This window comes from Xenopus laevis, chromosome 7L (genome assembly GCF_017654675.1).
Source record: "Xenopus laevis strain J_2021 chromosome 7L, Xenopus_laevis_v10.1, whole genome shotgun sequence".
In the NCBI taxonomy this organism is placed as follows: Eukaryota; Metazoa; Chordata; class Amphibia; order Anura; family Pipidae; genus Xenopus; species Xenopus laevis.
In genome coordinates this window covers 59,444,573-59,471,628 of record NC_054383.1, presented here as the reverse complement: position 1 = coordinate 59,471,628, position 27,056 = coordinate 59,444,573, and the positions used below count along the sequence as shown (strand labels likewise).

At 38.8% G+C, this 27,056-nt stretch overlaps 1 protein-coding gene and 1 long non-coding RNA gene across 12 annotated transcripts in view; one reads left to right on the top strand and one right to left on the bottom strand.

Moving 5' to 3' along the window:
- The window catches only part of tubgcp2.L (tubulin gamma complex associated protein 2 L homeolog), a 221,034-nt gene that overhangs the window by 44,984 nt on the left and 148,994 nt on the right, over positions 1-27,056 (top strand). For all 11 annotated transcript variants that reach the window (XM_018224523.2, XM_018224524.2, XM_041568527.1 and 8 more), the window contains 5 exon segments: positions 1,924-2,097; positions 2,253-2,412; positions 5,055-5,262; positions 5,376-5,575; positions 25,802-25,991. In XM_018224523.2, the coding sequence (XP_018080012.1) occupies positions 1,924-2,097; positions 2,253-2,412; positions 5,055-5,262; positions 5,376-5,575; positions 25,802-25,991 (932 nt within the window).
- Positions 18,904-25,186, bottom strand: LOC121395448. Its single transcript, XR_005962496.1, has 2 exons — positions 24,694-25,186; positions 18,904-19,037 (listed from the first exon to the last, which is right to left on the bottom strand). It is a non-coding gene; the product is annotated as an uncharacterized LOC121395448 (long non-coding RNA).

The window sequence follows — 27,056 nt, the reverse complement described above, 5'->3', positions numbered from 1 at the left end:
AAATTATGGATTATATGGGGTATTTACATTTCGGGGCCCCTATATGCCACATACTTAGATAAACCTATAAACATTGGGCCTTGCTGCAAATTTAACTCACATTCTATCGCATTATCAACTTAATTTACGCTTATAAGCATGTTTAATGGTTAGCCTTTTGCCTTTTTATAGAGTGATATTCATTAAAAGATTGTTATACTTGCTTAGTTAGGGGTAGAGGTTTGCACTTGAGATATACACATATACACCAAGTGCAAAGAATATATATATATATATATATATATATATATATATATATATATATATATATATATATATATATATATATATATATATATTCTTTTAAAAATTAAGTTATTGTTTGAACATGGTGCACAATTGTATAGGTATGAGATGAAACCCGTTATCCAGACAGCTCTTAATTATGGAAAGGCCGGCTCTCATAGACTCCACTGTAATTAAATAATTCTAATTTTTAAAAATGATTTCCTTTTTCTCTGTAATAATAACCAGCCTATTGGGTTTATTTAATGTTTACATGATTTTCTAGTAGAGTTTAGGTATGAAGATCCAAATGACAGAAACATCCCTTATTCGAAAAACCCCAGGTCCCAAACATTCTGGATAACAGGTCCCATACCTGTATACCAATTTTTAGTGCTGTGATGATTCATTGGTTTGCACTTTGATCTTGAGTTTAACTCTTATGAGGGGAGTGCTTGCATGGGTTTGCATTTGTTGTCCTGTTTGTTTTTGATTTGTACAGTAAAAATTGGGTTTTGAATCCTCATGCCCACACTGCATAGCAAATTTGCAAGCTGCTTAGTGAGTGCTGCATATGAATATGTTTTTAGCAGGCATTCAAAACCATTGGTGGGATTGGAGTAAGTGGGAGTAAGTGGGATTAATTTAACATGTAGTTAACATGTAGAGGCTATTTACTGTTGAAAACATTTTTAATGTTGAAAACATTTTTCCCTCTCTTTTTCCTCTGCCTACTAGTTAAAGGAGAACTAAACCATAAAAATGAATATGGCTTAAAATGTAATAATATATATGCATAACCTATCGCCCCAGCCTAAAGTTTCAGCTTCTCAATAGCAGCAATGGTCCAGGACTTCAAACTTGTCGCAAAGGGGTCACCATCTTGGAAAGTGTCTGCGACACTCACATGATCAGTGGGCTCTGAGCAAGTGTTGAGAAGCTAAGCTTAGGGGTTGTCGCAAATTATCAAGCAAAAAATGAGGTTTGTTTGTAATATACTGTAAGTTGATGCTACAGGACTCATTATTAAATCTTGATGCTAATTGTGCTGGTTTCTGTGCTGCCATGTAGTATTTGTCTGTATTAATTACTAATCAGTCTTATATTGTGACATTTATATTCAATGTGTACTATATATTGTGAGCCTAAGCTCAGTAAGTGACAGCAACACAGAGCATGTGCAATGAATCAGCAGTAAAGAAGATGGGGAGCAACTGGGGCATCTTTTGGGGCACATATATTACCTGCTAAAGGGCTGTCGTTGCCTGGGGCTGGTACAGAAGCCAAAAACATAATGTACAACATTTCTACCCTACTTCTTCAGTTAAGATTTAGTTCTCCTTTAAGACTGCATTTTCTAACCATTTCCCCTCCAGAATCCTCCCACTCCTGTCACTCTGGCATTCAAAACACTGCCTGGTTGCTAAGGTAAACAAGACCCTAGTGACCAGATAGCTTTTAAAATTCCAAACTGTAGAGCTGGTAAACAAAAAAAAAATTAATCGAACCCATAAAAAATTAATTGAACCATTGAAGATGAACAAACCCTTTAAATAAGTTTATCACTTTTGCATTCTAGCTTACTTCATGACCAGTATTATGAGCAGTGATTTTTTTTTTACTATAAAAAAAGTTTTTTCAACTTTGGCTTACTTTCAGACATTGCAATACTTGCAGCAGAATGCCAAGGATAAAGCAGAACTCGCAACTAGTAGTGTCACTTCTGTTAGTCTCCCTATTGCTCCTAACACTTCTAAGATCTCCATGCAGGAGCTGGAGGAATTAAGAAGACAGTTGGAAACTGCAACTGTGGCAGTGTCCTGCAGCCATCAGGTACTTTTTAACACATATTATCGCTGAAATGCATATAATATAGTTTAGAGCTTCAATGTATTTTTTTGCTTTTAAAAGTTTGGAAAAGGTACTAAAACAAGAGATATTTTGAAAAATTATTGAAATTCTTGCCATTTTGTTTTGTTCTCCTTTAGCCTGTTGAGGTTCTAAGAAAATTTCTCAGGGACAAACTAAATAAGAAGCATACTGGGCATCCAGTCCCTGTATTTCCATCTTGGGTCTATGAGAGGCCAGCACTCACAGGAGACTTTATGTCTTTTTCGAACCCAAGCACAGATGTCACAGTGTCCATAGGTATGTGTTTCTATAGTAAATTGTATAGAACAGAAATGTTCTGGCATTATTGGAGATCAAAAAGGTGTCAAATATGTCAGTTTGACCTAAACCAACTCTGATGCAAGATCACAATAGATATACACAAAGATATTGTTCAGTTCTTAAAATAGCAAACATGCCTATGGTATGGAAGTGTATTATAACCATAAAAAGAATTTCAGTTGGAAACATCTAGTAAAGACAAGCTCCAAGACTTGACTTATTTTATAGTGGATGGATGGATGGATGGATGATGCTAACCAGCACAAAGTAATAATAGAAAACAATTTGAGCATGTTTATATAATGCATCCATGTCTGTGGGTGAAAATAAATCAGAACAACCCTTCCAATCCTTTGTCCTTGTGTCTGTCCATTGATCCATCCCACTCATCGCAAGGAAAGAGTGGGATGAAGTCTGAAGGCATTTGCCATATTCCCATTAATCAGTTTGCTGAGAACTGTCCATAGACAGGGCCCAATGATTGGATCATACGCCAGTCCTATGGGTATCCATTGGACGAGGGCTCACTGATGTGGTTTCCTGTCAGTTATTGGTTATGCAGCAAGTCAGGAAGGCCCCATTACCAGGCCAATCAGCTGCCAGGTCTGGAAGGGTCATATAGGCAGCTTTTATCATCCAGTGTATAGCCTACTTTAGGCAACACCCTCAGGTTGTTATGATGATAAAATTAACAGATTATGCATGCAACTTTAACTTGTGAACAATTTGAACATTTTTAAATAAGCATCATGTAATGGAAAATAAGAAACTCTAATTATAATCCTTTTAAACTTCTATAATTTTTTTCGAAACCAAATTACTTTTAAACAGGCAGTATACCCCCTTGTTCATTATGAGTTCTAGGGTTTGTGCCGAACATTCTTTTTACCTTTTATTTTAATTACAAATAAATCTGCTTTTTTTTGGTTATTTCTTGAGCTACCTGTTTCGTCTATAATTAGATTCCCAGATCACAGATAATTTCTGCATATTTAACTTGCTTATGTGTAAACCAAAAACAAAGGGGTGAAGGGAGATATATATCTAATTATCTAATCCAAAGGACCATGGATGGTGTAGCTTCAGTTTCCTTGTTTGCCCTGTTAAATATGGTTAACTTTTTACGGTTTTACAAGGGTTAAAGGAACAGTAACACCAAAAATGAAAGTGTTTTAAAGGAATGACAAGGTAATTTAGAAGATGCTGTGTAGCCATGGAGGCAGCCATTCAAGCACAGGATACACAGTAGATAGCAGATAAATTCTGAAGAATCCTATTGTATGCAACAAAGCTTATCAAGCACATCTGTTGTGCATCCTGTGCCTTTTTTCCATTTTCAGCTTTGAATGGCTGCCCCATGGCTATATAGCAGCTTGGTTATATAAAGTATAGTTGTGTTTCTGAAGCAAACACACTAGTTTTACCAGTGCAGCACAGTACATTATATTTTCATTACTTTAAAGGGGACCTGTCACCCAAAAATATTATTCGAAATCCTATTTTATCACATTAGTCAAGCAAAATTAACTTTAATTACACTATATAAATTATTTGAATCTTGTTTCCTTCAGTCTGGAAATTCATAATTATAGCAAGCATGCAGAAGCCATTTTGTGGACACTGTTATTAAGGCAAGTCTTGCATCATCTCAGAATCTTGTTTGTGCACCAGAATGGGGGACCCGATGTCCATTCCCATGCACTGGCTACACAATTAAACGGTAAAGAGAATAGGGGAATATGTGGAGAGCAGTGACATCTGGGAAGTGCTGAATGGAAAGTGAAAGTAATTGCCATTGGCATAGAGGAGGTGCAGACAATATTTAATTGACAGCTGAGATTTTTAAATGAGCTTACAACAGCTATGAATGCTTTAATAAAAAATAGAAATTAGATTTCATGTTTAATTTGAAAAGGACTTTTAATATACAGCTTTTTGTGTCTGGGTGACAGGTCCACTTTAAGACACTTTTTTGGTGTTACTGTTTAAGCATTGCAATGGTAATGTAACAGTATGGGGGGGGCATGTGCAAGGCATCTATGACCGGCAGATGCACAACCTAAATCAATAAGTGATTTGTGTAGACTAATTGTACTTGACCATTTACAGACAGCCTTGACAAATAATTTTTTAAACCCAATAAAATTTTTCTGCCTACAGCAAGGATTAACTATAACTTAGTTGGGATTGAGTACAAGTTTTATTATTACAGAGAAAAAGGAGATAGTTGGAAAAAATTTAAATTTGTTTAAAATAAAGTCTATGGGAGATGGCCCTGGTATAATTCTGAGCTTTTTGAATAATGCCTTTCTGGATAACAAATTACATGCCTTTCTGGATAACAAATTACATACCTTAAGTCGAAATATGACATTTCCCTCATTTCAGTGCATTTCCAGGAGCATGCAACAAGAACTTTCAATATGTATTAACATACAAATGCTAACATAAAAAAAAAAAAGTTTGAAACGTCTGGCCTTGAAACTCTTACCTGGGAGGTTTTTGGTACCTATGTTCATTACAGTAAAATAGATAAATATATTGGCTATGCCTTTGTCTTGTTCCATTGTTGCTGGTTACTTACATGCTGCCTGAATTTTTCTAATGTTCTCCATAAGGGACTTTACCTTTGCCATCCCAAGAAACTTGTCTTGTTGAAGATCTTCTGTATATTTTGATTGGTGTGGATGGGAGATACATCAGTGTCCAGCCCCTAGTGGGACGTCAGAGTCGTTCTTTTTCAGTAGAGCAAAACTTAGACTCGTCTGTGAAAGAGCTGGTTAACAGAATTCTACCAGTGGCTACAAACTACTCCACTGTTACCAGGTATAGCAGAATGATGCATTTAAACACTACCTTTTGAATTTGAAATGTACTCTAGCCTCCCCACTGTGGACTTATCTGCTTTACCTACTACTACTTTTTCTCATTTTGCACAGGTTTGTTGAGGAGAATTCATCATTTGAGTATGGTCAAGTGAACCATGCTCTTGGTGCCGCCATGAGAACCTTGGGGAAGGAATACATGATTCTCATTTCTCAGTTAGAGCACCTGCAACGCCAGGGGCTGCTTTCCTTACAGAAGTTATGGTTTTACATCCAGCCTACTCTCAGAACCATGGAAGTCCTAGCTTCTATAGGTGAGTGTAACGTGTTTGGTGGACAGAGGGTTATATTAGTAATGTTTCTGCAGTGGCACATGGGCTGCATGTCTTTCTGAGTGGACACAGGAGTCAGAGCTTTGCTTCAAATATCCTTAATTTATCCTCTTGTGGTCTTTGATAACATAAAGAATATGTATATCTACATGCACAAAAATAAAATTACAGTGTTAAAATACCCGGTTGGTCAGACTACCAGGAAGAGCGGAGGATGAGGATCTAAAACGACCAAGCTTCAGAATACAAACTTATCTCTGCAATTCGTTGTTGAATGGGTACACCGAGTACTGACCCAAAACTCCCCCTAGTTGCTTCTCCATGGCCATTCCTTATGCGACTTTTAAACTTCAGAGGTTGGGATAAAATGTTGAGAGCTGCATGCCTCACCCAGGGCCTCATACATTAAGATAGCAAATCTTTCATGTTTCCAAATTATTCAGATTTATCAGGGCATCCATGACCCATAGATTTTGAGTGTAGCAGTATTGCCTTTTTAGCCTAATACGTAACTCCTGAGTTTGGCTATAAGGGGTTACACTCAGTCTCTCAATCACCTTACACTCAGACACCCCAAAACATACCAACACCCAGAAAATTATTTCACTGCCACCAACTATCATTAACAGGTGATAAAAACCTAGCGGCTGATTTATCAAGGGTCGAAGTGGATTTAGGGAATTTTCAAAGTAAAAAAATTCGTAATCCAGTAATTTTTTGGATACTTCAACCATCAAATAGGATACTATGACTTCGAATTCGATTTGAAGTAAATTAGTTTGACTATTCGACCATTCGATAATCGAAGTACTGTCTCTTTAAAAAAAACTTTGATTTCAATGCTAAGCCAAATTAAACCTGCTGAAGTGCTATGTTAGCCTATGGGGACCTTCTAGAGCATTTTTCTACGTTTTTGGAAGTAGATTTTTCTAAGTTTTTGGAAGTCCAAGTAAAATCATTTGAGCGATCGTTGAAATCCTATGAATCGTTCGGTTCGAAGTATTTAATCGTTCAATCGAACGATTTTACTTTGACCGCAGGATACCCAAATTCGCTGAAAAAAACGTTGACTTTGATATCCGAAGTCTAAGTATTTCAATTTGATGGTTGAATTTCGAAGTATTTTTAACTTAGAAATTCGACCCTTGATAAATCTGCCCCTTAATGTGACTACTCCCCTGCCCTCTATAAAAGGTAATAATTCACAATACAACAAGGCATCAAACACTCTCTCCTGTGGTCGATAGTCAGCATAAGTTCCTACTAGTTCGACAAGCACTCCAGCAGCCAAAGAGTTAATTTACACTAAAACACACTTTCCTGCTGGGCATACTAGTTATTCGACATATAAATAGGCAGCTTTCCTTTTCCACGCATACAAAGAGTTAATACACTTAAGCACAAGCTCATATGGGCAATGAATTCATTAAAGAACATGGACAAAACTTATTTATATTATATTTAATATTACCGCAGTAAACCGTGCATGTATACAAAAAAATATGTTACAAAGAAGACATACATTAAACCTAGAATTGCAAAACAGTAAATACAATAAAAGGAAATAAAAGACTAAGAAAACCCCTAGGTACTTAACCAAGTTTAGTCATTTCCTGTTACAAGAGTTGGGAAACACGGGGCATACAATCCACTGGTATGGAGCCTCCTTCCATGACATGGGGTACTGGATCAGTCACCTTTTTATTGCCTGCTGGGGCATTCCCCTCCTTAATTTATGCATGAGGTAGGAGTGCCCAGGTTTTTTGTTTTTTTTTCAGGTCAGATTCCCCAATATATAAGTACTTGCCAGCACCCAATATTGTAGTGACAATATGGGCATGATGTGATCCATATGTGGGGAATGATACCAAACATGAGGGGTGTCTTATGTTCCAGTCCCCCAGGAACCATCCCTCCTAACTGGTGGGTATAGGTTGGTCCTGTTTGGTATCATTAGGATGCATGTGTCCTCCTCATAACCAATATGTAAGTTATGAGGATGTGAACCCTATGACAGAGGAGATAATTTCCTATAATCCATATTTTTCTACTAACTTTCCCCCTTCCACTTAGGCTCCTGGCTGCTTTATTTTTACATCAGCTGTTCAAAGAGCTGACTGGATTTGAGCAGACAGTATCTGTGAACACCTCAGAATTCATTCGGCTGCTTCTGTCCTGTGTCACATCATCCATAAACACTAGTGTCCCACTGCCACTGGCAGCCATGCATGCCCAAGCCATCACACTGCCTCCGCCATGTTTTATTGAGATGTGATATGCTTTGGATCATGAGCTGTTCCACGACTTCTCCATACTTTTTTCTTGCCATCATTCTGGTAAAGGTTGATATTGGTTTCATCTGCCCAAGGAATGTTTTTCCAGAACTGTGCTGGCTTTTTTAGATGTTTTTTTTAAGAAGTCCAATCTAGCCTTTCTATTCTTGATGCTTATGAGTGGCTTGCACCTTGCACCCTCTGTATTTACTTCCATGCAGTCTTCTCTTAATGGTAGACTTGGATATCGATATGCCTACCTCCTGGAGAGTGTTGTTCACTTGTTTGGCTGTTGTGAAGGGGTTTCTCTTCACCATGGAAATGATTCTGCGATCATCCACCACTGTTGTCTTCCATGGACATCCAGGTCTTTTTGCATTGCTGAGTTCACCAGTGTTTTCTTTCTTTCTCAGGATGTACTTAACTGTAGATTTTGCCACTCCTAATATATAATAATAATATAAATTATAATAATATAAATAATATTAATAATATAAAAAGTTGTCTCTTTCCAAAGATTTATGGACCTAGTTGTACATAGTTCTGTGTCTTTCAAAAAGTTCATTTTATAGCAAAACAAGATACTGCTATTGTAATAATGTTATTTATTATAAAAAAAAAAATATTTGTTTGGTGGTGTTGGTTTTGTTAGTGATATTCAAATTGTGAACATTTTTTTTTTTTTTTTTTTTGGAGACGTATTATATATATACTTTGTATATGAATGTATGTTAGTCGCTGTTTAATAATGTTGTGGTGATGTCATCCCTTCCCACTTTTCCCACCAGTATGTGTATATTAGGCCCCTTTGTTGTGTGTAATGGTACTTTGAGATCGGCTAGATTACTGGCCAAAACGTTAGTCTCCCAGTAATAAACTTAAATATATTGTTTGTTCTTTAAGACCTGACTGTGCAGACTTTGTTTCGAAATGTAACAACTTTTATTTCTTACATCACAATCCGACGTTTCGGTCCCTCCTGGGGACCTTTCTCAAGGAGGGACCGAAACGTCGGATTGTGATGTAAAATAAAAGTTGTTACACTTTGAAACGAAAAAGGAGAGTGCGGATCCTCTATTCTTTATTCCTTTAAACATTGATCAAACACCTCCAACTAACGTCAGAGGTGCGGGCACTCCAGGAAAAGTATGTGTGTATATGTATATATATGTATGTATATATATATATATATGTATGTATATATATATATATATATATATGTATATATATATATATATATATATATATATATATATATATATATATATATATATATATATATACACACACACACCTGAGGAAGGCTTCAGTACAGAAGCCGAAACGTAGAAATAAACAGAATTTCTTTTTTGCACCTTTAAGAAGCCCTGTACAGTATTTATTTATTTATATATATATATATTTTAAGATATTTACAAACAAGTAGGCAGACCCTTTTACCTGACCAGTGTCTCTTTAGTGCTCTAATTCATTGTCCTTTTTAAATGTGTTTCCTGCAGCATTTTTATGTCAGCACCAGATTTTCTGAGGGTATTTAGGACTATAGATCTATTAAACTTTTGTCATTTAACCCCCTAGTGTTCCACAATAATGTAAAACCTGTACGTGACATTACAATGCAAGAACATATTATACAGTACCTATGATGAGGGGGCCAAATAGTAGAGCCGGAGTCAGATTGTAAAAGGGTTAAAAAGCTTAATTTTATTTTCCATAATTAAGAACCAAGGCCTGCCGCGTTTGGTGTCGGTAGACACCAAACGCGTCAGGCCTTGGTTCTTAATTATGGAAAATCAAATGTAAGCCTTTTAACCCTTTTACAATCTGACTCCGGCTCTACTACTTCGTGGATCCAGACTTGTGCCAGCCTCTTTTGAAGTTTTATAAGAAGTTATTATAATCACTTGCTTACCCCCCCCTTCTCCTTTCAAGCGAAGTCTTTAATTGTTTTGAGACAATAACAATTATATTATAATAATGTATTAATATTAATGAGACTGGCAAAAAGCCATATATAAATTTTAAGGCTCAAAACTGTACTGCCCATCAAGGAAATTAGTGTGATGTCCTACACAATTTGTATCTCGCACACCTCGAGTTTCTGCCAGTATATATCATCAACTCTTTGCTGACAAAAATGTGATTTAATTGATGATATGATAGATCATTTTGTTGTAAGCTCTCCAAATTATGGTCATCTGTATTTTGTTTAATTGCAAAACTATTGATATTTCAGGATTTAAATCACTGGAAGCATATTTCCTTAATATCTATCCAAAATTTCTCAACAATCTTCTTCTAGATTATTTATAGCTAGGCTGTGGAAACATACCCAACATCAACTGCTTTTGCTGCCATTTGATCTTATACAACAAATATGCTTCCAAAAAAACACTCTTTGATACACTTCCAGTGTTTCTACTTTATCTACTATACTTTGTTTTGATGCATTCCTGTTCTTTTAAATGTGCTATCCTGTGAAGAATTAATACATAGTAAGTAAGTAAGGTTGAAAAAAGACACACGTCCATCAAGTTCAACCTTTTAGTTTTTTTTTTTATCTGCCTAACTGCTAGTAGATCCAGAGGAATGCAAAAACCCATCTGAAGCCTCTCTCTCAGATGGGGAAAAATTCCTTCCTGACTCCAACTTGTACTATGAGCTATCTACCATAACCCTGTATTCTCTTACTTTGCTATAAGCAATCCAACCCCTTCTTAAAGTTATCTAATGTATCAGCCTTTACCACTGATTCAGGGAGAGAATTCCACATCTTCACAGCTCTCACTGTAAAAAACCCCTTCAGAATATTTAGGTGTAACCTCTTTTCTCCTAATCGGAATGGATGACCTTGTGTCAGCTGGAAAGACCTACTGGTAAATAAAGCATTAGAGAGATTATTATATGATCCCTTTATATATTTATACATAGTTATCATATCACCCTTTAAGTGCCTCTTCTCTAGCTTGAACATCCCCAATTTGGCCAGTCTTTCCTAAGATTTCCCATACCTTTTACCAGCTTAGTTGCCCTTCTCTGTACCCTCTCTAATACAATAATGTCCTGTTTGAGTGATGGAGACCAAAACTGTAGGGCATATTCTAGATGGGGCCTTACAAGTGCTCTATACAGTGGAAGAATGACCCCCTTCTCCCGTGACTCTATGCCCCTTTGAATACAGCTCATGACCTTATTTTTCCTTGATGCTGCTGACTGGCATTGCTTGCTACAGCCAAGTTTATCATCTACAAGGACTCCAAGGTCCTTTTCCATAACGGATTTGCCTAGTGCAGTCCCATTAAGGGTATAAATGGCTTGGACATTCTTACATCCCAGGTGCATGACTTTACATTTATCAACATTGAATCTCATTTAGCTGCCCAGATTGCCAGTTTGTCAAGATCGTGTTGCAAGGATGCCACATACTAGATGGAATTAATTGGGCTGGATAGTTTTGTGTCATCTGCAAACACTGATACATTACTTACAATACACTCCCCATAATCATTAATGAATAAGTTAAATAAAAGTGGACCCAATACCGAGCCCTGAGGGACCCCACTAAGAACCTTACTCCAAGTAGAGAATGTACCATTAACAACCACCCTCTGTACCTGATCCTGTAGCCAGTTTCCTATCCATGTGCAAACGATTTCATTAAAGGGATACAAAATGTATCAGTTAATAGTGCTACTACAGCAGAATCCTGCATTGAAATCCATTTTTCAAAACAAGAAATGGATTTTTTTATATGTAATTTTAAAATTTGCGATGGGGCTAGACATTTTGACATTTCCCAGCTGCCCTCAGGTCATGTGACTTGTGCTCTGATAAACTTCAGTCACACTTTACTGCTGCACTGCAAGTTGGAGTGATGTCATTACTCCTCCCTCCTACAAGCTGCTGTAATGTAAATAGAGCCTTGTCTGCTGAGCCTGTCAATTGAACAATAGGCAGGTATCAAGATAAGCTCTCACTGACACCACTTCAGAAGGACTGAAATCCTGCATACAAACATATAAATAATAATATAGTCCTGTGATCACTGCCCCCACTTACGTTTCAAAAATAAATAAATATATATATATATATATATATATATATATATATATATATATATATATATAAAAATATTTTATATAGATAGTTTATTATATTTGTTTACACAAAAATGAATGGCAGAAACAAATAGAAATAGAAAGGGAATAGAAAAAAAGGATAAAATAAGGAGGACATACTTGAAAACCAGGAAAACTTAATAGGAAGTCTAGGAAGGGTTAAAATAGCTCATGAGAAAGGAGGCAGTAAGTATTAATAAGTATTGCAGGCAGGAAAGGAGCAAGGTCTGTGTGAGGTGGATAGCAGAGGGAACTCACAGCTCCCTTACCTCATCTAGTAACCAGTAAAACAAACTAGGAAGGCAGCAAGGAGAGAAAGTTCCCCCCTCCAAAGGAATGCAAAGAACAAACTTACAGAACGGCAGGAGCTTTGAGCTGTGGGAGGAGGGGCTGCTAGTGCACGCTGTACGTAGGAAAGTGAAAGTAATTGCTTTCCTGCAAACCATGTGACCGCTCTCCTCCAGACATCACACTCATGGGCAGAGAGGGGAGGGGGAGTGTACAGCTAGATTCTCATGTCGCAGTGCGACTTGGCTTTTCATTACAGAGTGGCTGCCTCCAAGCACACAGGTAATGCTGTGCCTGCTGTTAGAGCAGCACAGGATGAATGTGTAATGAGCAGAAATGGAAGCCCCAATGACAAAATACAAACTAAAATAACTTGCATGGATTTGTGGATTAACATTTTATTTGCCAGACAGTGTTTATGGATGTGTGTTTTTTATAAAAATGCAAAAAAAAAGTTTAAAATGACGACAGATTCCCTTTAAGCCCAACAGACCTTAGTTTAAAAAGCAGTAGTTTGTGGGGTACTGTATCAAACGCTTTGGCAAAGTCCAAATAGATCACATCTACTGTTCCCCTACTGTCCAGCATCTTACTTACCTCATCAGGGGCTGGTCTAAAACTGAACTAAGCTCTCTTAGAACCCAGGGGTGTATGCCATAAGGCCCTGGAGCCTTGTTTACATTCATTCATATTAAAGCTTTATGAATCATATCCTGAGTCAGCGACTGACTAGATTGAGCTGAGCCATTAGTGCAGCTATAAAGTGAGCTTGGGAACTCAGACTCCTCTATTGTATACACTGATGAAACGAACTGATTTAGCACATTTGCCTTTTCTGTATCTGTTACAACCAAACTGGTACTGGTTATTTAATGGAGCAACACTTTCAACCAGCATCTTTTTACGATTAATATATTTAAAAAAACTTTTTAGGGTTAGTTTTCACCTCCACCGCAATTAACTCTTCATTTCCTTTCTTTGCCTTCCGGATTGCTAATTTACCACATTTACAACATTACAGTGTTTATATTTATTAAATGCAGCTTCTGTCCCAACAGATGTGTAGTTTTTAAATGCCTTTCTCTTCTTTCCTATTAACTTCTTTAATTCTGTATTAAGCCACATAGGATGATTCTTAGAGATTCTACATTTACTCCTTAATGGAATACATTGAGAACAGTAATGATTTAATATCATTTTAAATGACAACCATTTCTGTTCTGTGCTCTGTAGGGCAGCCCTAAGGCACTAAAATTAGATTTTCTAAAATTCATTGTTTTTGTTGCCCCAGTATATATTTGTTTTTTGCACCAGACATTAAATGATATAACATTATGGTCACTATTACCCAGGGGCTCAATGACTTGCACATTTGCACAAGTTCTGGGTCAGTTGAGATCACTACATCCAGAATAGCATTTTTTCTGGTAGGCTCCTCAACAATCGGTGCCATAAAATTTCATGCAACAAGTTTATGAACTTGTTCCCATTAACTGATCTGGCAGTACTGTTGCTCCAGTCAATATCTGGAATAGATATCTAAGAAATGTTAATTTGTGCTACCATGTGATGAATAATTTATCAGATGATAGTTTTATGTTTTATTATGTTTAAAACAGTTAATACCTGTACAACTTTTTTATCAAAATTATCTTGCCTCCGAATTTTGCATTACCATCTTCCCTTGAACAGTATCCAGCAGTGCACATAAGCTGCTCTAATTTCTACAGCTGCCCTGGTGCACAACATACTCAAGCTTCCATGATAGTGTAAACAACAGGTTATAGCAGACAGCTTTTTCAAAATAACATAATATACTGCTGCCTCACTATTTCTCACTAAATGCAGGTGTGTATTTTTTTTTGGTGGCAGGCTGCCAAGAGAGACTAAGTTAGGGCTGAACTCCACGAGGCGATCCGGACCAATTAGTCGCCAGGTGATGACACGAATGCGACGTGTCAGATGTGCAGAATATAATGGGACTGATTGTGAAATGGCAGGTACAAACTACATGTATCCGACTGTCTGATGTGAACGTCGCACGATGCATCTTCATCCAACGGTCAGATACATGTATTTTGTACCTGCGATTTCACGATCAGTCCTATTATATTCCACACGTCCGACACGTAGCATGCATGTCATCGACTGGTTAAGAATTGGTCTGGCTTTCCTCGTGGAATTATTTGCATTATTGTTTGAAGCTTTTCCTTCTCATTTTAAGGAGCAGTATATCCCCTTTAACTTGAGTTCCCTGAATGTCACAGAATCTGTGCACTGATAATCTATTTTATCTACCTGGCAAGAAGTACCTAGTAGTATGTGCCTCTGGATAATTCAAAATAGAAAAAAATTGCAATTTTAAGTATTTATATCCACCTCCTGGAATGCACAAAGCACTATGTTCTTACAGAAACCAAGGGCACCATATAAATGCTTGGCTAAATCAGCCTGACACTTTTTCCTGTTACAGTTAACATCTGCATTATTGCAGGTGATCTCTAAGGAAGCACACAGAACATCACAAAATGGTTTTGATGCAAAAGTTATATTTATGGATATGTACGCTGAAAGGAACAGGAGAAATCCCGGGCTTTCACTGTGCTATCCTTGTGCTATCCCTGTGTGAACCGGTTCGTCTTGGCACGGCAGAAACCATCTGATTACACCCTCCAGATACACTGCGCAGGGGTCTTACAAAGAACGACACAGTAGGCACGTGTTTTGCAAAGCAAGTTCCGATTTATTAGGGTCCCAGCAGTTGCTTATATAGCCAATATGACGTGTTACAAAGGTATGCCTTAGCCTAAGGGAAAATGAGAAGAGTGTGTCTGCAGAAAGAAACATTGTAGAAGTTGTGAGAGTGGGGTGTGCTGGTATGCGTGATAACAAGAGATAAGAAACATATTCGCCCAAGGGCATTGGGGGCTGCTCAGGCCAGCTGGGGAGTACGTGCCATATAAGCATGTTTTGCACAAAGAAGTTTGAGCAAGGACAGAAGTTTCAAGGATAGAAGTTAACCCTTTCAGTTCCCCCCTTTAGTCACGCAAGTGACTACACACGAGCAGCATGAATAAGTTTGAGTTGTGAACCTTCTGAAGAAGCAATAAGTGAAGAAATCAACTTCCTAATGTAAGGGATTATACAGCAGAAAATAAATGAAATAAAAATCAAAACAATCAATAAGGTAACACTGATCTGGGCTAAGACCGTTTGCCAACCTGTCATCCATCCAAAATATTCATCCCAAGGATGTGTGATTCCAGAATTTTTCTTTAACTTAATGAACAGATCAATTACTTTGCTGTTTGGACCAGTATTATCGGGGATATATGTGCAACAGGTGCTTGTGTTGGCAAGCATTTTACAGACACCCCCCTTTTCAGCCAGTATCATGCCAAGTGCTACTCTATTTTAAAAGTAGGTTCCAGGGAGTGTTTTGGTAGGAATTCTTTGACTAACACCCAATCACTAGGAAATAGGGAGTACCATTGTGTGTGTGTGTGTGCTTCAAGGTCAGGACACATTGTTACAGGAATACAAAATATAACAGAATAGTGATAAGAACCTTCTCGACAGATGTGACACATAACCTTGAACAGTTTCTAGAAGGGCCTCATGGGCACTTAGAAACTGTTCACTCCATTAAGAGGGCCAAGCAGGGCCTGCAAGACTTTTCCTCTGCAACTCCTCCTTTTCGTCAGTATGTCTGGCAACAATAATACAAAACAAACAATTAAATATAGCATACCTTATAAATGCTATGCATACAACCTATATGAGAATACATCTGGTATATAATATTCATACACTGTGGTGGTTCATTGAAGTCATTTCAGAATTTTAGCGTTCTTAGGATAGAACAGAACAGGCCTAGAAGAATTTGCCTTTAGAAAAGAGTGAGAAAATAAGGAGGTACAGCAAGAACAACAGCAACAAATGATGATTAGCTGAGCTGTTGATACAAAGGCCATCGGAACATAAGTGTACCAACGTACCAATATCCTTGGGCGACACCGTTTTATGAAAATACACTACTGGTGCTTCACAGAATCCTGAGATGGCCATTGGAATAAGTGTAGTGTTATACTGGAGAAGTATCAAATTACCTCAAGGACTGTTAACTATGTCCTGACAGGATAGAGATTCTGCTATGTATGTCATACTGTGAGCTGACAAAGGAGAATGTGTACATATCCAACAATCGGTAATAGTGTTGATGCTGCTATAACAAGCGTTTTAACAAGAGCATTATCATTAGGCTCAAACAGTTATGTATATAAGTCTCTTTGGACAACTTTAACCTGATCTGGTGATGAAACATTAACCTCAGATGCTGGTGAGGCTGTTGTTGTGTTGACTTGGGACCTGTCATTAACAGCAGGCTTTATAAGTGCTATAATCAGCACGGCAATGAAGATACGGATGTGCAGCAGGAAGACAGATTCGGACCAAACATCTGGCCCACAAAGACATGATTCTGCTGGAGATCTTCACCCGATGGGGACCTACATCTTTTGGTCCCTGGGACTTAGGTGGTGGAAGGAAAGAGGCGTTATTATGTCCTACAATTCCCCCCACTTACACAACAGGTGGAAGTTGAAGTAGTCTTACTGTGAGACGCGTGGATCCGATTCGGTCTTCCTTCAACCTTTACAGCTGTTTCTGTGACGAGGAGTACCTGGAATGGTCTTTTGCAGCGAGGTTGAAGATCTTTGGCACTGCGTCTCAATCTTCTGGAATGAGAACATGAGGTTCCAGAACATCCGCTGGATCTGGTAATGAAGAATAAACTCAAGAGCACAATTTGGTCAGTTCCTTAGGTAACTTAGTAACATATTCAGTCATTCTTCTATAGTTCATGCAAAGAAGATGAGTAGAAGGAAAGCACTGAGCCATGCGTGCTTGTCTCCCAAACAATATTTCATATGGGGAGAGTTTAGTTAGCCTTTGGAGAGTGTGTGTGACAGACATAAGAACTATATCAAGGGCATCTGGCCACGCAAGTTTAGTCTCTGCACATACTTTAATTAGCCTGCTGACTTTCCACTTTCCCACTAGCTTGGGAATGATATGGTGTGTAACATTTGATGAATCCCAATGTCTTTGCAGATTAATTACATTACCTGTCCAGTGAAATGTGTACCTTGATCAGAGGATAATACCTCAGGCAGTGTATAACTGCAGACAATCTCTGCAATTAGCTCTTTAGCTATAGCTTCATCTGAAGCTTTTACAATGGGCCAGGCTTCTGGCCAACCAGAGAATTAGTCAACACAAACAAATACATATTCATAGGTACAACATTTAGGTAACTGTATGGAATCTATCTGCAATATCTGAAATGGATACATTGCTTTAGGCTGGTGTTGGATAGGTATTCTAATAGTCTTGCCTAGATTATATTGCACACAAATAAAACATAAATAAAACATAATTATACATATTTGGCTGCAATAGATGAGAACCCGGGGGCAAACCACATTCCTGACACTACATCACAAATCCCCCCCTTAAAAAGTGTGGGTGAGACCATGTGAGGCAGCAACCAAATACAGTAACAGAGCACGGGGTGCAACAGGGCAATCACCTAAATGCCAAACAAAAACATCAACATCCGGAGTATGTGTACATCTGGCTTTAAGCCAATGTTCCTTCTCCTCAGGTTCCATTTGGTCCTGAAGGGCTGATAAATACAGCACTAGAGGGAACAGATAGAGTTGGTTCTTTTACAACACATGCTTTAAACATTTTATAATACACTGCTGCCTGCTTTGCAGCTACATCAGCATAGGCATTATCTTGTGCTACACGGTCAGAGGATCCAGTGTGGGCTTAGTACTTAATGACTGCAAGCTGCTTTGGTAGTTGGTTTTGGCACTACCGGATGGGCTGCAATAACAACTTTGTTAACTGCTCTGAGATCCTGAACAAAACGCCACTCATTCTTGCAGGGCTTTTTAATTGGCAAGATGAGCATATTTACAGGGCTAATCCTATAAATTAACACTCCCTTATCAAGTAACCCTTGAATGACTGGGCAAATCCCCTATACTTTTTCACTGGACAGTGGGTACTGTGAGATTTTGGGCTGGGGGCCCTTAGGTCTACTCGTATGGACACAGGTGGGATGGATGAATGACATTAACCCAACATCTTTTGGTGAGAAAGCCCACAAATCACTTGGAGTGAGTCTTTAAAACTTAGCGGGCAGCACCAGTATTCACTGAACAAGGGAGGGTATTTTAATTAATAAACACTTCAATTAGGAGGTCTGGATGGTGATTAGAAGTGTTTGGAAATACTGGTACCGGTGCTGCCTCACACCTTCAATCAGGATTTATGCGGGATGCATTGGGATGTGAAGGGGCTGCATCTCCTGCAGGGGAAAGGGCTGTCTTTGGGGACATGCACTTATATGCATAATGCCCTTGATTATTACAATTAACACAAACGACTGTCTTTTTGTTACGGTTATCTGACCTGTACTGCTGTCTGTTAGTTATTGTTTCTGGAGTTTTGGGAATTATCCTGGAAGTTGTTAGACTGTTGCTGACCTAGTAACACCTGCTGGGGCTTAAGACAGGAGTTCTCCACTTGTGGCAATGACTATCTTTTCTTACTTCTTATGCTTCCAGGCAAGACTATGTATGCTGAGGTTACTTTGAGGATCATTTAGTAATCCTGACACAAAGGTAATAGCATACTGGACAGCAGACTCTTGGGCATCTTGGTTAAATTTGAAAACTATTTCCCAAGAAGCTTCTGAAAGAAAAAAAATGGTGGTCAACAGGGTTAGTATCTCAATTCATTTTGGCTAACAGACATTGGTAATCCCCTGGACCACACACGTTTGAGTACAAATAATATATTGTTCTAATTAGGCTTATGAGCACCATGGACAAACAAGAGTTCCTGTGCAAATTTGTGTGGATTAGTGTGGGGCTGTGTAACATCTTGAAAAGATCTGTGTGTTTTTAGTCAGACGCGCTGCTGCAGCGTCCCCCGTCGCCCCCCTTTTTCTCTACTTTGTATTGTACGGGTGGAGTAGAGCGTAGCTGTCGGGCTGGGGAAAGCATGCTCTTCTGTATCTGAGCTATTACTGTCAGAGAACTTATCTCTGAGCTGTTCGCTTTACATTAATATTGTTCCTTATTTCACTTTCTCTTATCTTTTACACATTCCCAAACAATCTTTACTTAAACATACATTATTTGTTACTCTTCATTAGAGGAAAATATAGAAGAGAAATATTAGGATAGTTAGTTAGAGGCGGAGAAAGGAAAAGTATGACCCATGGTTTTGCACCATCCCACTCTTTTAATCTGAAGTCCAAATAACAGAGAAATAAATAAGACCTAACTTTTATTATTAACCTCTAAAATTAATACTGAACGAAAAGAAACATGTGTTGCTATATTAAAAACAAGGTTAGGTACGGAAGCTATATAGACACGTAGTCGATAGCTATTTGACGGTTTTCCAAAAATATGGATAGTTATATGGGTTTCGATTCACAGTAACAACTGTTTACCCACATCTAACTTAATCAGCAGCAAGATGCTGGTGTTCAGCGATAAAATACCGGACGGAGTGGATTGGGTTAAGCCAGAATGTGGCAACACACAGTTCACAGTAGCTATGCACGTGTAAAAATGTATGGAGGTGACCAGACCGTCTCAGTGAATTTACAGCGAGGAGGGACTGATAAATCCGATGTTCATCACCCTCGCTCACCTCCCGTAGCAGCGCCTCCCTAGGTCGTGGATATAGGGGAATGGCGGCGTGATCAAATGAAGGAATAAACCAAGTTCCAATTGCCTCCCACACCACCCTTCCTTTACCAATCGCACGGATAGCTACGCGCTGTTAACCAACTAGCGCCAGGGGTTAAGCCCAAGTAATATGGACTAGTACGCCAGGCCACCCTTCCGATCTTCCACCCTTCCACCCTTCCGCCCGTTCGCCCACCAAACTCTGCGAGTAACCGTCCCTTCCTAACAATTAAAATTGGATGAGGCGCCTGACGCGCGTTTCGCTCGCAACCTGCGGGCTTTGTCAAAGGCTATTTTTTGGCGCTAAGAAATGCAGGTTTAAGTAGGGAGGCAAGTGCCTCTCAAAATTTGAAATGGCCAATCATGACACTGGGGGCGGGGCACTATTGTATGCCTTCCAGTAGACCCGTGTTAATCCAGGGAAACCACTGGATGTGTCAAAAAAATGGCAACATAAATTAATGATAAATTCATACTGACACAAAAGTGTCAAGCTGGATAACTCTGTCGCTAAATTCGCAACATATAATGAAATGACTAACATTATGTTGCTCGAGGCGACATTTTGCACAGTATACATGCATGACAACATTTTGCACAGTATAATGACATGATTCTGTATACTAGCTATCCAAAAATGTGTATTGTATATAAGTAAATAAAATACACCTCAAATGAAGATATTCATGGCAATACTCTCATTGAGGCCATATGGGCTTAGAGTATTAAGTAAAAAGATCAATTCACTTTCTTTGGAGAGGAGGGATGTTTCCAAATCACCTCCCCGAATCCCTAAATTGATATTGAATAGACCAGCAGCGTGCAGTCCTTTGCTCGAGCTGTTGTGACATTCCATGAAGTGCCTACCAACTGGGGGAAGTTTTTTATTAGCCCTCACCCAGTCTGGGGCATTGTCAATGCTTAACACATGTTCAAGTATCCTTCTCTTGAACGCTCGATTGGTCTTTCCAATATATATTTTATTGCATGGACAGGTTAGCATGTATATTACATTGGTCGTGTTACAGGAAAAATGTTTAACCTTGTATGGTTTACCAAATCGGTCCATGACTGAAGATTGATTGTGTATAAACTTACACGCTTTACAGTGTCCGCATGGAAATGAACCTGTTCTGACAGGTTTTGTCTTGTGTTTCGAGAAATGGCTTTTCACTAGGCGATCTCTTAAGTTGGGGGCTCTACGGCTGCATAGTTGTGGGCGGGAGCCTATTAGTGTGGCCAGTACAGGGTCAGTCAATAGTATGTGCCAGTGTTTTTCCAAAACAGAATTAATGTCTGGCCATTGCCTGCAGAAAGTGCTGATAAATCTGGTCGGTTGCTCAGGCACACTGCCATCATTTTTTGTTCCATGCAATAGGTTTGCTCGTTGCGTCTTGATTGCTCTGTGATAGGCTTTTTGTATTATTGAATGAGAGTAGCCCCTCGTCCTAAGTCGCTCTGTGAGTTCTCTGGCTCGAATTTTAAAAGTAGTCAAATCTGAACAATTCCGTCGTAACCTAAGAAATTCACCAACTGGAATGCCCCTTTTCGTTGTAATGGGATGGTGGCTCTGAAAATGTAATATAGAGTTGGTGGCAGTGGATTTGCGATATAAATCTGTAGATATTGTGCCATCGCTATCCAGGATTAGTGATACGTCTAGAAAATCCAGTTTATAATCACTGATCATGTGAGTCAATCTGATGTTCAGATCATTATTATTCAGTGTCAACAAGAATTTATCTAGACATTCACGGCTACCAGTCCATAGGAAGACTAGGTCATCAATATAGCGAAACCAAATGGCTATATGTTGGGTGAATTCGGACATCAGATCTCCAAATACCCAAGAAGCCTCCCACCAACCCATAAATAGGTTAGCATAGGTGGGTGCAAATGCAGCACCCATGGCCACCCCTCTCACCTGTAAGTAAAATTTATCATTGAAGACAAAGAAATTGTGGTTTAGGCAGAATTGGGTCAGTTCCGTCACAAAATCAATATACTGGCCATCCCAGTTGCTTTCGGTTTCCATAAAGAATCGTACAGCCTGTAGGCCATGTTTATGAGAAATTGATGAGTATAAAGATTCTACATCACAACCCACCAAAAGAGTTCCGGCCTCGGTTTTAATGTCTTGCAACTTGGAGAGCAAGTCCCCTGTATCTCGAATGTATGATGGGAGATTGGTTACAAAGCTCCTCAATTTGGTGTCAATATATTGACTGGCTCTTTCGCATAAATTACCATTTCCCGACACAATCGGACGCCCAGGAGGTTTAGTTATATTTTTATGCACTTTCGGCAACATATAAAATGTCGGGGTGGTGGAGGAAGTGTTTAGCAGGGCTTTATATTCACTTTTAGTGATGAGGCCTGTCAGGAAGCCATCCTCAATCAAAGTATTGTATGTTGCTTTAAATTTCTCAGTAGGGTCACAGTCACAGTGTAATCTGTGATAACAAGAGTTATCATTAAGTTGTTTGAGGGCTTCTGTCATATACATTATGCGTGGCCAGATCACAACATTGCCACCTTTATCCGAGGGTTTAATAATAACATCATCCCATTCTGAAATTTGTTGAATAGCCATTCGTTCATCTTTTGTGAGGTTATCCTGACTCGATTTAGACAAAGTCAGAAAATCATTCATAACAAGCTCACAGAACACATTAACTGCAGAGCTGGTATGTCTAGGTGGCATAAAGCGACTTTTTGGTTTCATGATGCCTATTGGTGTAGTCTGTTCAGTCATTAAGTCATTCAGATCAGAAATTGCCTGATCAAATGAATTTTGTTCATGTGAGATTGAATCCACTAAATCATGTGGATTTAGTGGATTTGGTGTACGTAATAAGGGATTCATTGTAGAGTGTGTGACTTCATTCAAATCGGAAGGGTGGCCGGGCGTACTAGTCCATATTACTTGGGCTTAACCCCTGGCGCTAGTTGGTTAACAGCGCGTAGCTATCCGTGCGATTGGTAAAGGAAGGGTGGTGTGGGAGGCAATTGGAACTTGGTTTATTCCTTCATTTGATCACGCCGCCATTCCCCTATATCCACGACCTAGGGAGGCGCTGCTACGGGAGGTGAGCAAGGGTGATGAACATCGGATTTATCAGTCCCTCCTCGCTGTAAATTCACTGAGACGGTCTGGTCACCTCCATACATTTTTACACGTGCATAGCTACTGTGAACTGTGTGTTGCCACATTCTGGCTTAACCCAATCCACTCCGTCCGGTATTTTATCGCTGAACACCAGCATCTTGCTGCTGATTAAGTTAGATGTGGGTAAACAGTTGTTACTGTGAATTGAAACCCATATAACTATCCATATTTTTGGAAAACCGTCAAATAGCTATCGACTACGTGTCTATATAGCTTCCGTACCTAACCTTGTTTTTAATATAGCAACACATGTTTCTTTTCGTTCAGTATTAATTTTAGAGGTTAATAATAAAAGTTAGGTCTTATTTATTTCTCTGTTATTTGGACTTCAGATTAAAAGAGTGGGATGGTGCAAAACCATGGGTCATACTTTTCCTTTCTCCGCCTCTAACTAACTATATATGATATTTGACCTTGCACACCACCATTTGGACAAAATCTCTCTCAATGGACGGTGCTACCTATCTTCTTTATTTTGAAATATTAGGATAGCAGCTTTCTATCTTTTCAAGTAGTGTAGTGTTGGCTGAGACTTGCAGTTCTTCCTAGCGAATACTGCTTATGTGTTTTCTAGACCCTATTACTCCCTGTCCCAGGCTAATTACTTATTTCCTGGATTCATAAATCTGATTTAGAAAAGCTAGCCTGCCTCTGGATCAAATCCAGAGTTTATGTCTCTAGTAAGAACAACATTAAAAGGAATAAAAGTGGCAGTACAAAGATACCAGGCAATCCACAATTGTGGTCACAGACAGTTAGCAGTAGAATTAATTGGTAACACAACTATACCAACATACAATACCCAACACTTAGACGGCAAAACAACAAAACATATGCATACATGCCTTGCACATATATATATATATATATATATATATATATATATATATATATATATATATATATATATATATATATATATAGCTTGTAATCACTTATAACAAAGTGTGTGACTTGTGAACACTACCAACAGAAGTTCCCTGTTGGTAAGCAACAAGTGGCTTACTTGCCGGCTTTGGGAAATTCTGTTGACAGAATCACTGCCCTCACGTAGCAATTTCCATCACCATATATATATGATTAGTACAACTTACAAATATCAGCAACACCAACAGGATGTATTAGTAACAGTTATCAATATACAAACAAACAATTATGTGTCCCTGGATGGCATATACACACACGCACGGCAAAAGAATGATAGATTTTTTTAAGTAAGAAGTTACACGTCAAGAACCAGCCTCAAACCGCCATACCAGAGGCAAAACCTATTTTTATTCTTTTTTGTTGTTATATTTTATTTTTTATATATATAACAACCAGCCTCAAACCGCCATACAAGAGGCAAAACCTATTTTTATTCTTTTTCGTTGTTATATTGTTTCCTTTTTGTTTGTTTTTTTATCAAGAAATGGGTTATTGGAAAGAGCCAAAGGTAAGAGAAAAAACAGTCAGTTCAGACAGCAATTCTACTTACCTCCGGATATCCAACCGATCCCACTTCTTGACACCAGCTGAAAGGAACAGGAGAAATCCCGGGCTTTCACTGTGCTATCCTTGTGCTATCCCTGTGCGAACCGGTTCGTCTTGGCACGGCAGAAACCATCTGATTACACCCTCCAGATACACTGCGCAGGGGTCTTACAAAGAATGACACAGTAGGCACGTGTGTTGCAAAGCAAGTTCCGATTTATTAGGGTTACAGCAGTTGCTTATATAGCCAATATGACGTGTTACAAAGGTATGCCTTAGCCTAAGGGAAACTGAGAAGAGTGTGTCTGCAGAAAGAAACATTGTAGAAGTTGTGAGAGTGGGGTGTGCTGGTATGCGTGATAACAAGAGATAAGAAACATATTCGCCCAAGGGCATTGGGGGCTGCTCAGGCCAGCTGGGGAGTACGTGCCATATAAGCATGTTTTGCACAAAGAAGTTTGAGCAAGGACAGAAGTTTCAAGGATAGAAGTTAACCCTTTCATACAGGTCACTTGCATATAAATTATCTGTTTGTGTAGTGTTCATTCTAAAGGTATATTTTTCCATAAACTGGAAAAAAATTAGACCCGCTCCTAACACATTAGTCTGGCAACTATTTCTAGGGGACAGACATGCAAATTGGTGTTACTTTAGACATTTCAATGACTTCACTTCAAAGCTATTCATATCAATTGTGATGAAATAATGCAGGGGTGTTTCTGCCATGAGGCAAGGTGAGTACCTTGCCTCAGGCGGCATCTCCCCAGCAGTTACAAGGGGCGGCAAAAAGCCGCTCCTTGTAACTTTAAGATCCGAATTTCCGGTTTCTAAACCGGAAATTCGGCTTTTCTATCGCAGAGAGCGCAATTTCGCTCTCTGCGCTGGCAATGCGGCCCCCCCTGGACCCTCGTTGGCAATTTTAAGGTAAGTACGATGGGCTGGGGGGCGGCATTTTAAACGCTGCCTCAGGCGGCAAAACAACCTGGAGCGCGCCTGAAATAATGATTTACACATATTCCATGTCTGGAATATTTATCTGTGGGACTCAGAAGGCTGTTTCCCTATCGTTATTATATGAGCTCCACATTCACTGATTTTTTTTCTCTTTTCAGCTACTTCGTTGAATAAAGGAGAGTGTTTTGGAGGAGCGACTCTCAGCTTATTGCATGACCGAACCTTTGGATACACAGGGGACAGCCAGGCACAGGAGCTGTGTCTCTACCTAACTAAGGCAGCAAGTGCACCGTACTTTGACATTCTAGAAAGGTGGATCTACAGAGGAATTATAAATGACCCTTACAGGTGACACATGATAAACACAATAATTGAACTTTTGCATATACAGGTATGCGATCTGTTATCCAGAATGCTCGGGAGCTGGGGTTTTCCAGATAATGGATCTTTCCGCAATTTGGATCTTCATACATTAAATCTAATAGAAAATGATGTAAACATTAAATGAACCCATCAGTCTGTCTTAGTTTGGATCATGTACAAGCTACACTTTTATTAATATGGAGAAAAGGGAAATCATTTGTAAAAACTTGGATTATTTGTATAAAAAGGAGTCTATGGTACATGGCCTTTCCGTAATTCGGAGCCTTCTGGATAATAGGTTTCCATACTGTTAGGTCCATAAATCTTTGGACAATTTTTTTTCTAATTTTGGTTCTGTATATATTACCACAATGAATTTTAAATAAAACAACTCAGATGCAGTTGAACTGCAGATTTTAAGCTTTAATTCAGTGGGTCGAACAAAAAGATTGCATAAAATGTGAGGAATAAAGCCTTTCTTTAACACTTCATTTCAGGTGCTCAACATGACCTATTGGTAACTTTTAATGTACAATACTATTTACATTCATGTACTGTACATTGATATTATGAAGATTAGTTTAGGGGGTTATTTATCGAGGTCCGAATTTATCTCAATATCGGCTGCTACAAACTCTGATCTAACCTGCTCAGGTTTTTAACGCTTATTTATTATTACATATTACATTTACATTTCCCTGTGTGGCCTTACGTGTGCCATGTGTATGTGATTTGTTTGTATACAGTGTATTGTGCATTTGTCGCTTAGCACACCCTTCTTCAGGTACCAGAGGGGCTATGGTTCCATAGAAAGTTACCATATAGTGGGCTGGTAGCGGGCTGTTTGGGCCTCTGTGGACTTGGAATGGCAGGGCCTGTTAGTGTGTATGTGTTACTGTGTGTGTGTTACTGTGTTTGTGTTTTGCACTACAACTTTATACATCACCTTAGTAGGGACTGCCATACAGCTCTCCCTGCCCATTTAAAGTGATACGGCTTACTTACAATTTGTAAAATGAACATGGCAATTAGGGGGTGTGGCCACAAAAA